Raw genomic sequence first — 11,395 nt, 5'->3', positions numbered from 1 at the left:
GCTCCACCGCGCGCGCGCGCTCGGTCGCGTCCACGCGAGGCAACGCGTGCCGGCGACGGGAACACGCGAGAGGAGAGCGCTCTCCCTTCCCTTTCTCCCTCCCTGGACACAACAGAGCTGCTCAATTCCCGTCAGTAGATTGCTCCCGAGGGCCGTGGACTGGTCGGTTATGTGCGTGCTTATCTTGGCTATTGACTGGCATTTTGCACGTTGCGAACTATATGGCGTACAAGCAAATACCGGTGGCGCATTCCTGGCCGAGGCCGTTGCCCGTACGCTCCGCCTTCCGCCCGTGCTCCGCCAAACCGCTGCCGCCGGACGCCGCCGTCGGACTCGGCCGGCGGCTCCGCCCGGCCGGCCCGGCGCTGCCAGGGGTGGCGGGCAGGCAGGTGGAGGATTTGCAGCCACGTTTTTCGGCGCCAATCAGCCACCGTCTTGTCACCTTCACCCCGAATATGCCCTGCGCTGCCTCCCCTCCCCTCCCTTTTTAAAATAACAGCAACTGCTTAAATGGGCTAATAATGCATGCACCGGCATCATATTGTCATATTATACGTCTTGTGTAGCCTCAAATCACACCCACCGCAATTTCTTTTGTCATTTTTATTATGATGTTGCCAGAGAATCATTTTTCTCCACCCTAAAGGCTCATAATATCTCGCTTTTCTTCCGCCAAAGCATCGTCTCAAACGGCTTTTCCCCAGCATTTAAGGGATATATATAAAGAAACACGCTGACAATAAAACTCGAACAGCTAGAGACAACCCAATGCCACAGCTAGAAGCTTCTACTACAAAAATTGAAAAGTATACACATGACATAATCTAACAGGTTTTTAAAAAAAAACCAGAATACCGGACCCAATAAGGCCGGGCCAGCTCACCCTCTCTGCCCCTCCTCTACCCCCTGCCTGGCCTGACCTGACCTGACCACGCCTCACGGATTTTTTCCAACGCACCAACAGAAAAGAAAGAGGGGAGGGAGGGAGGGCAGGCGAAAATAATCATCTCCTCTTCCCTTCTCTCCACGGCCTCCCTCACCACCACCACCACCTCCCTCTCCCTCCTCCGCCTCCCCAGCAGATTTCCCCCACCCCGCCACCGCGCCGAGGCCGCTCGCGAGCTCCTCGGATCCAACCCCGAGGGCGCGGCCATTCGCCGCGGCAAGGGAAGCCTCCCTCGTGCTCTGAATTCTGCCGCGCGGGCGCTGCTGACGCCGTGATCCGCGCGGGCTCCCCGGGGGAATGTTCTACCTCAAGCTGCCGGGCGGCGCGGATTTAGGGTCCCTGCGGGGGGCGGCGGGGCTCTGATCTGCCCCGCGGCGGCGGTTCAGGCCCAGCCGGCCAGCGTCGGGGGAAATCCGTTCGTTCGGCCCGCCATGGCGCAAGCGGGGGCGGAGGCGGACGCGAGCTGCCTCGAGAGCTTCGAGCTGTACGAGACCGACTCGGTGAGCGCCTCGCCCCCCAAAATCACATTGCCTGCCACGCCGTTCCTCCTCTGGTTGCCTCCTGCTTTGCTGATGCTTGATTCCGCGACCCGCCCCGCGCGAGCTTCGGGCGGGCGGGCGGGCGGGCGAGCGTGTGGTTCCGGAAATGGCCGAGCTACCGGGTCGTTTGTTTCGGTAGGGGGCTGCCGTCGCGCGTGGCTTCGACTGTGGACGACGGCACGGGTTGTGACTCGCCTGGAATCTGGATGGCCTCCATGCTGCCACGGCCGAGGCCGAGATTCGGAATTGCGATCCTGATGTCAATCAGCTGCAGCTGCTCGTGATATGGGTTTGCTTGGGATCATTCCGTGACACTTCTGTGATTGGGAATTGCGTTCACGACCTGTGCTCGTGATTTTGGTTTGCTTGGGGTTGGGGGGGGGTACAGGCTGACTGTCGCGAGAGGTGCTTATGAAGTTTCCAGAGCTGCCTGTGTGATGGTGTTGTTCCATTCCGTGCCGGGAGATACGGAATTGTGTTTCTCCTGTTGCGTTTTGTTCATCTCTGGTTACAAAATGGAGGAGGCTTTCTTTGTTTCTAAATAGCTTTGTAGGTTAGTGTTGGAGTTTTGATTCCAGGACGAGAGCCTTATGCCTTTTCTTTTAGTTTCTAAATCTTATTTTCAATATTTACTCACTGCTGCTTTTGTGTGATCTCTTACTGCTTATCTACCAAACTGCTAGCTTACTGCAGACTTATTTTCAATTTGGCAACAATTGAATAGCCAAAAAAAATTCGTCTCTTCTTGTCCCATTTTCTTCGAGTCTGGCTAGCCTGTGCCAAAGACTGCGACGATGTAGATGTGGTGGTGCTGAGTGGAGGGGAGACGGGTTAGAGTCAGAGCTGGCAGGGTAGGGGATGCGGTTTCGCAGCCATAGCAAGGTTGATGCAAAGGTGATGCGAGTTGGGGAGTTAGGGTCTGGGGGTATGTATCACCAAAGGCTTGGGGGTTTCGAGGAAATGCTTTATCGCCTCCAGTCTTCGTGGCAGTAGAGCTAGCGGAATGGAGGAGCCGTCCGGTTCTCTGATCCTATGGTGCAAAAATACCACTGTTGGCCAATTGGGAGTCAGTCAATGCTAAATAAACACTATTTATTTTGAGGTTTTGCAGGATATTTGCTCGTTTCCGGTGTGAATGCCCACACTTTGGACATTTGTTATTCTGAAGTAGAGGATTTTTTTTTACTCTGCCCATTGTGCGGCGTGTATGTTTGACCATTATTTTTTGTAAAAATTGACAGATAAATTTGTGCAACTATTTTTCATGACAAACCTTATGGTATGATTTGCACCTAACTGTTGTATATTTTAATCCATTAATGTGATATATGACAAGTTTGAATGGACGTGTTCCAAACATCATCTATCTTGGAAAAGAGGTAGTTGTAGTTTTATTGACATCATATAACATGATGCAAGTAACTTTGCTTTTGATGTTGTTCATCATACTTAAACTGTGATTTATTTTTTTTGCAGAAATTTTATATTCTCGGAACTAACACTGACAAAACATTATGGAGATTACTCAAGATTGATAGAATGGAGCCATCAGAGCTCAACATAGATGAGGATTCTACCATGTACTCACACAGTGAATATCTTGATCTACGAAAAACTCTAGATGAAGACCATAGGTCAACTGGTGGACTCAATTTTGTTACAAATTGTTGTGGAATCATTGGTAAATTATCCCATCTTTCTCTGATAATGATACCATGCTAATAGATGGCAGTTCTTTTTGTTATGACTATGCATCAATGATAAATTTCCCGTACAGGTTTCATTAAGTTCCTTGGGCCTTATTACATGTTAATTATCACCGAGCAGAGAAAAATTGGTGCTATATTTGGCCATGCAGTTTACCAAGTTACCAAGACTGCGATGATCGAGTTATCTAATTCCAAAATGAAGCCAACACTTCTAAATTCCAACGATGAGAACAGGTATGTTGTATCCCATATATCAATATTGTCCCAGACTTCACATCAGTTCACAAAATTTGATTGCTGACAATATTTTCTATTTGTGAAGCATTTGATTTTTGTTTCTTGATATTTAATTATGTATTTCCTATACCCACATGCAACACTTTATGTGTCCTTATAAAACGATGTTTACTATGCGTGCAGGTACAAGAAGCTCTTGCAGACAATAGATCTTAGGAAAGACTTCTTTTTCAGCCACTCGTACAATATCATGAGAAGTCTCCAGAAGAATTTTAATGATCCACAGAAAGGATGGGACCTATATGACACAATGTTTGTATGGAATGAATTTCTAACACGAGGGGTTCGTAACATTCTGGAAAGTACCTGCTGGACTGTTGCGTTAGTCTATGGTTTCTTTAAACAGGTATATACCCCATGAGGTTGATCTCTTTTAGTGATGTCATATTCAATACAACAATTTGTGTGTACGGTAGATTGCAACCATAAAATGGATCCTTTATCTCAAGTACTGTGTCTGCATGGTCTGACAGATATTGGCGCATTAAATTTTCTCCCTGCTTATTTTCTTCATTTATTTTACTACTTAGTAAGGCATTTTTATTTATTTTCTGATGCTAGACTAGTAATAGTACCATTGTCTTCAAATTTACTTTCCACACTTAAAAATGTAAAATCATATGATAGTGACGAGGAGAGCCTACAAATATTGAGATACAGTTATAAGATGTGGCAAAACTTTATACCCTTCCAAATATTTTATCTATTGTAAGATATGCATCGATTGTGAATTCATTCTGTTCTATGAGAAAAACTTATCTATAGTAGACGTAGCAGAGAACACTTGCTGTATGATTAAATAACTTCATCTACTCGTAAGTGCCTCTTAGGAAATCATTTTCTTAATTGTATAATTATTTTATTTTACTTAATTAATTCAAGGATAAAATCAAAATATCTGGGAAGGACACTATGTTGACTCTCATTGCTAGACGATCGAGGCATTATGCTGGAACCAGGTTTGTCACTTGTGAAACCCTTTATTCTTATATATTTTTCCTGTTAGTTTGTTATCTGATTTGAATGGGTGAGATTCAAAGGAAATATGGACCATTGCATTGCTTGATCTCGCCACTTGTATTGAACAGGTATTTAAGGAGAGGTGTGAATGAGGAGGGCAGAGTAGCAAATGATGTCGAGACTGAGCAACTTGTTTTTGATGATACACTTGGACCTGAGCAAATAAGCTCTGTTGTGCAGAACAGGGGTTCTATTCCTCTATTCTGGTCCCAAGAGACATCAAAGCTTATTATTAAGCCTGATATCATATGTAAGCATTGAAATCCTTCTTTGCTGCATGGAGTATCATTCAGTTGTTTTAATTTGCTTGTTCTTTCAGTGCATGAGAAGGACAATAATTATGAAGCAACCAGGCTTCATTTTGAAAATCTTAGGAGGAGATATGGAGATCCCATCATCATCTTAAACTTGATTAAGGTAAGTCCCACACTGTTATTATGCGGTGAGACTTCTGATGGATGCTTCATGCCTTCATCCTTGAATGCGCACAGTCGACTTGCTTTAGTTTTGACTAAAAATATCTTCGTGGGTGTTTAGACCAACCATGTGAAATAGACCGGGTAGAAATGACTCAGAAAAATACATCATTCTGCTATCTTTTACTTGCATATACCATTGTTCCGTTAGGTGTATTTACACTTATACATATTCCACACTGCTCTATACATATTCCACACTGCTTTACTTGCATACATCATCCTCTCAATGTTTAGTGCAATGTCGAACGATTGGAATACCCATAGGCCCACCAGTAAGTATGTGCTCTTATTCCAACTCTGACTCATTGTAAGTATTCCACCCATGTGGCTGCTTCTAGGCAAGCATATTATACCCAAGTTTGTACTTTGTAGTGTAAACACCCGAGCAAGGCAGCACCAGTGGCCTCCCCGACCGGGCCGGCGAGGATCAGTGTGGGGGTGGCGACGAGTCCTCGAGCACCTGTGGGTGTAAGAAAAGAGAAGTAAGGGCATCGAGGGAGAGAGGATGGAGTCAAAAGAGTTTAACGGACATTAACTGAATCTAGAAAGAGCAGAGTGTCATATACATAGATACATCTAACAGAACAGTGACATGTGCGTAGTTCATAAAAAAGCTACAGCAGAACACAAGTTAGTAGTTGAACTAATGGCAAATGTGTAAAATCCCCTTGTTAAAATTATAATCTTATGAGGTTTCAAAAATAGATTACAATAGATACATCTAACAGAACAGTGGCATGATCGAAGTTAGTTTTGGAGACCTTCACTTATGTGGTTGAAGGTTACTTTAGAAGCTCATGCTCTCACCTTCTTTTTTGCTGCTATGTCAAGACACGCGAGAGGAGACCGCGGGAATCCACACTTCGTCAAGAATTTGACAAAGCAATAAAGATTATAAATAATGGTCTACCAGTCGAAAATCATTTGAGGTTTTTACATTGGGATCTTAATAAAAGCACTCGAAGGTATCAATTCTTTGTGCTGTACACCTCCCAGTTGTGGTTTATTAGATGCTTTTGACCATTACTGAAGCGAGTTTTATTTCAGCAAAAATGCAAATGCCCTCCAAGTACTTATGAAAGTGGCATTCGAAGCTTTGAACTTGACAGAATTCTTTTATTGTCAAGTTTCCTCAGCTCAAACACCCGGGAGCTCCCTTAATTTACATGCTCCATTGTAAGTAATTCTTATTCCGTAATGGTGTCTTTGCCATTTAATTTGAGCGTCTGTTATCTTTTACCCCATGAATAGGATACTGCTTTAATCCAAAGACAAACATTTTTGTTTGTGTTATCTCTGATTTTTTGTTTCACACCTTTTAGGAATGGTTGTGGTTTTCGTGGATGTGATGACAAAAATGACGGTGGCAACACAGACTGTATCGATAATAATGGTGACATATCCCAAGAAGATACATGTGGTAGTTCTGATACCTCCACTAGTGGAATTGCAGAAGATGTAGCCACTAACAATGGATCTACAACAATAAAGCCCCCCAAATTACAAAAGGGTGTATTGCGCACGAACTGTATAGATTGTTTGGACCGCACAAATGTTGCCCAGTTTGCCTATGGTTTAGCTTCTCTTGGACACCAGTTGCATGCACTTGGTTCTGTAGAATCTCCAGAGCTTGATTTAGACTCCCCCTTGGCCCACCATTTGATGCACTTTTATGAGCGGATGGGTGACACACTTGCTTTGCAGTATGGTGGTTCGGCTGCACACAACAAGGTACTCCTACAATGGAATCTTGTTGTTTCAGTAATTTCACTTGTGGTATGTTGCTTCAGTGTGTGAGATAAGATGCAGTTCCTTCACTCACGTCAATAGGAAGACTCAAAATTGAAATAGGTTTGATTATACTGCATAATTTTTTTTAGGGTTAATCTAGTTTTGCTCTTTATTTTAGGTTTAGTTTTCAAAGTGAACCAATTATATCAGGATAACTATATAGCCATGCATTTGTTTCAAGAAAATGAATTGAACCATGGATCTAAGTGGAGTTACAAAAAAATATTTTGGTTTTGAGGACTAGTATCCAATCCGTATACGAGAACTTGTTGCTTAAGTTGGGTATGACTCATAGCTCGAGGACAAAAAAAAGGCAGTCGTTTCACTGAGTTATGCTGATTGATGAGCCTCAGAAGGTCCAATATTACATTTTTCTTCATGTTCAGCTGTTCATTGGGCACTCATCTGATGAACCTACATGTGGTTTTATCTTTTATGTACAGATATTCTCTGCAAAGAGAGGGCACCTTAAGTTTGCTATTCAGTCTCAAGAGTTCTTCAGGACACTACAGCGATACTACAGTAATGCATATATGGATGCTTACAAACAGGCAGCAATAAATTTGTATGTTTGGTTAAGCTCACTGTTCACTGCACATCCCTTTATATACTTTTAATAAGAAATAGTATGTACTGAGTTTGTTATACTTGTTGTTTTTGCGTTCTTAAAATTGTAGATTCTTGGGTTACCACCGACCGCAGCAGGAAAAATTTGCACCTTGGGAATCAGAGTCTGTTGCTGGGGAGAACGTCCTTGATGACAAAACAAGGTAAACTTATATGGTGGTTATGATGGTTTTCTTGAATGCATGTGACAAGACCACAAGATATAAGCTTTTCCTTTTGATTGAACTACTAGAACAATGTACCCCCAATTTGGGTTACACGTGGGTGTTGGCCTTATACGTGAAGACGTGAAGTGCATTTATTTGTTGGCTAACAGCAACAGCATAATTAGTACAGTGCTACTAATGCTATTAACAAGAACTGGCCAGTAGTGCTTGCATGAGAATATGGGACCAGAAAGAAATTTAGACAAGTGGGTGCTAACTCAACCCTAGATTGTTTACTTCAGAAGTTCTGACCAGCAGAGTTTGATGGTTATCATTTTTAAATTCTGGAATTAAAAGTATGATGCTGGTAAAACTTGTAATGTATAGGGCATCTCATTATTGTGATAATATAAGGTGTCTTGTGTCATTCCACAGTTAACGACCAAGGAGAAAACAAAAGACCCCATCCAGTGAATACAGCTAGTTTCACCTGTGCCCTTGAAGTTAGGACAGAAAGATGTGTTTTTAGTCGTCTCATTTACCTTTTTGTAAGGTCAGCGTCTCCCTGTTTTGTTACTTTTTGTTCTTGGTATTACACTTGAATCCTTGTGTATTAGGTTCACTAGATTTGATGTCCTGAAACAGAGTGAGTTGTCTATTGTTGAAAACAGTACAACCTGGTAAAAAACATCCGTACAAAATACCTTTCCGTAGTGTTTCCGAACTGATCTTAGGGCCACCTCATTAAAGAATTATCTATATTTTATTTTATCCTTACATGCATTTTGCAAATCAATAAAATCCATCTTACCAATTGTCCGAGTTGTATATTTGTCACAGTCAACTGATAAAAAGGGCAAGATCAGATGGCAGCATTCTTCGTAAAAGCAACACTTCTATGTCCAGCAATGGCCCAAATGGAATTTCAACACCAGGATTTGATGATTTCAAAAATGAGCTACAACCTCCTAACTGCCGGTCTGGTTCGGTGCATGATGCTGTGTCAAAATTAAGGTTTGTCTGAGTTCTGGTTCTGGAACTTCACCTTTCCATTTTCTATCAAGAGCATATACCAATGCATGCCTTGGTATACGAATGTAGTGTCTCGCAGAAATTAACATTTAATACTTATGGTATTGATTCTCTCTTTTCTATTGGAAACTACTGCAGGTATACTCCAACAGTGCCTCATACTAAGTATACCAGTTGCGAGCTTGACTATGGCAACTTTTCTGGGGATTCAAATTTCCTTGATCTTGACTGGCTTTCAGCTTCAGACAATGGAAGGTTGTTCATACTGCCCTGCTTTCCCTTTTTGATCCTCTATCTGTGTCTTTGAATGTATCAAGCTTTTTATTTGTTGCATTTGTACACATGCAGTCATGCACACAAAATGTGGAGAATCATTCGTCTAGCTTTTCCATTATTTCTGTTGCTATTGTTCTACATTTATCATTGAAGAATAAATAGTTAGCTTGCAAAAATGGTTGCTTTGAACACAATCTTTAGATCCTTTGTTTGTACCAGATTTCTATAAATAAGAGGCAACCTAAAATATTGTAATTGTTGCCATGTGTTCTCTGATCAGTCTGTTGAAGTGTCCATCCAATGCTCACTGAAACTACACACCAAACTGAGATATGTTAAGAAGAGATAGTCACAACCACTCTCTCTTATTCCATTAGCAAGAGTTTTATATAGGCAGTAGAGTATGGGACATACAGGCCATGCCATCTTTATACTTATACCGAACAAGATCTAGGATGAATATTTTAATCCGTTCTTGTTTTATTTGCCCATTTGTTCTACTATCCCTAATTGCAGTGACGTGACCATGGAACTGCTCATTAATACTGCACTTTCAAAATTGATATCAAGAAGATTTTTCTGCCCTTCTCACTATATTTATGTTGAACATTATGTTTGACAGTTTGAGCAGATCAAGAGCCGCAAGTACTTCTAATGTGAATGATAATGGTGCACGTGGTGTAACCCCTGGGATAACGGTTAGTGCAATTGATCAATCTAACAATCCTACTTGCTATTTGTGCATTACAATCATGGTTCACAAAACTTTCTTCTGCCCTAATTTCCTGGACCCAAGCTGAGAAACAAGCGCCATGTTCTCTTTCGTTTTATCTTGTTCCGAAGCTCATGCTCCCTCATCATGCATAAGCATTTGTCCACTCAAAAGAGAACATGACAACAACCCTCATTCTGGGATAACACCTTTTCTCCCCTTTCACTTGGTAAACAGTAGAATTGTTTCCTTCTGGAACTGCGAACCTGTACTTGTTGATTACAAATTGTTTTTTTTTTTTGCTTCAAAGCATGATGATTGCATTGGCTGAATATCATTGTGATCATTTAGGGTAAAAAGAAAATATGCACACGGTGATATCATTTCATCCAACAATTAGTCATTTCATTTCAAATTTTCAGGAAGGTCACCTGGCAGAGATACACGCTCAAGGGTTATCTCACAATTTCCTGCAATGGGTTGATGAGGGAGAGGCTTTTTGGTACTGATATCATATCATGTATAGTCAAGCTACAGGATGGCTCCCAACACTTTATAAGGCTATCACGAGGAGAAGCCATTAGCATAATCACTGTGATTTGTGATCTCGCACTGTCACAGCCATCCAACTAGTCCTCTAGCGAAGTGTAAAATCTTGTTCGTCTACTGTTGGCCAGCTATTTCTTCTAGGGGTGAGTAGATAGGGATTGTTCTTATTTTTCTTAAAGGAAAGAAAGAATGTAGGTAGTGTATTATTCTTTGGAAAGTTGTACCATCGCTCGTGTTTCTACTGTGTAAATATATATGAACTGCTGACATTCCCCCCTGAGTTGAGGTGGTCTCGAAATCACCATTTTTCCCTCAACCCGTTAGGCTGGGATATCTTGATACATGTACCTTGTATTCAACAAAACAGAGGAGATGCTATTGTGTATTTTTTTAAGTCCCTTGGAATCAGGGATACTTTTCTTCCGTTTGTTTGGTTTGTTTATCATGGCAGCCCTGTTTTCTTGTTTCTCGGTTTAACCTGCTCGCCCCTGCTTGTAGTGTGGCGGTAATCTTTCTCCAATTTGCGCTGCAATTGAATTGCCTCCCGTTAAACTTCTAAAAGGTATGCTTTATTTTTAAAATCTCTGCAGTTGCACATTACTAAGCTGAAATTGAAGTATCAAAAGTTGTATGAAGTTAGCAAAATCTTGTTGCTTGATGTTACACTTTGCTTGTAGGCGCACGATGTATTGCCCATGAGTGCAACACTGTTAACTTGTATGCTACTATGTGTTATCTTTATAAACTGACAATATTTTGAAACTATTTTAAATGATAAATCCGATAATAGTGGCGCAGTGTCATCATGGAAATAAAATACAGTGTGAAACAGATGGTGGTTGGATATTGACCCTCACCTAAAAGGTGAATGGTGTTTTCTCTTCCAGGCAGAAATAGGCACTCATAATTCAAAACATATATTCTGAAATTCCCATGTTCAGCTTGCAGTGGTCTTTTTCGAAGGTTGGCAGGAGAGCTGCCAAATTCATTGATCTCCAGGAATCAACATGTCTGTAGGTGAGGTGCAGATGGGTCCTTCATCCTTGCAAGCTTCGGTTCGCCACGCCCATGCCATGTTGCCGGACACTGCTTGCGACCACAAGGCCATGGAAAAAGCAGATAACGCTCCAAATATAATTGGCCCGTGGCTTGAGCAAAGAGCCAGTACGACGGCATGGGTGCACTTTGGTTTGGTAGGTCTCTCACGTGCCCATGAGCCACGCCAGCCATGGCTTTTCCCGCCCTAGTTTAGGCATGTGATCCGATGCCACG

General features: G+C 42.2%; 1 protein-coding gene across 3 annotated transcripts; it reads left to right on the top strand.

Annotated features, from left to right (window-relative positions):
- The first annotated feature begins 983 nt into the window (after positions 1 to 983).
- LOC123155770 (phosphoinositide phosphatase SAC3) lies at positions 984 to 10,546 on the top strand. 3 transcript variants are annotated; one of them, XM_044573903.1, is made up of 16 exons: positions 985 to 1,446; positions 2,962 to 3,166; positions 3,313 to 3,428; positions 3,615 to 3,837; positions 4,374 to 4,450; positions 4,580 to 4,761; positions 4,831 to 4,928; positions 5,822 to 5,955; positions 6,038 to 6,166; positions 6,313 to 6,721; positions 7,225 to 7,346; positions 7,459 to 7,551; positions 8,395 to 8,568; positions 8,725 to 8,841; positions 9,485 to 9,560; positions 9,997 to 10,546. In XM_044573903.1, exons 2-16 carry the CDS (start codon positions 3,107 to 3,109, stop codon positions 10,081 to 10,083), a joined length of 2,097 nt encoding a protein of 698 aa, XP_044429838.1. In that variant the 5' UTR covers positions 985 to 1,446; positions 2,962 to 3,106; the 3' UTR covers positions 10,084 to 10,546. The 3 variants fall into 3 exon arrangements, 2 of the variants coding, with proteins under 2 accessions (XP_044429838.1, XP_044429837.1); XM_044573902.1 differs by having other exon boundaries at positions 986 to 1,446; positions 3,263 to 3,428; XR_006477600.1 differs by lacking the exons at positions 8,725 to 8,841; positions 9,485 to 9,560; positions 9,997 to 10,546 and adding an exon at positions 7,990 to 8,107 and having other exon boundaries at positions 984 to 1,446; positions 3,263 to 3,428; positions 8,395 to 8,502.
- Positions 10,547 to 11,395: the final 849 nt, after the last annotated feature.

The sequence above is a fragment of the Triticum aestivum genome, chromosome 7B (assembly GCF_018294505.1).
Source record: "Triticum aestivum cultivar Chinese Spring chromosome 7B, IWGSC CS RefSeq v2.1, whole genome shotgun sequence".
Taxonomy (NCBI): Eukaryota; Viridiplantae; Streptophyta; class Magnoliopsida; order Poales; family Poaceae; genus Triticum; species Triticum aestivum.
Note: the sequence above shows the minus strand (reverse complement) of the source record. Positions and strands in the feature narration are given on the sequence as shown.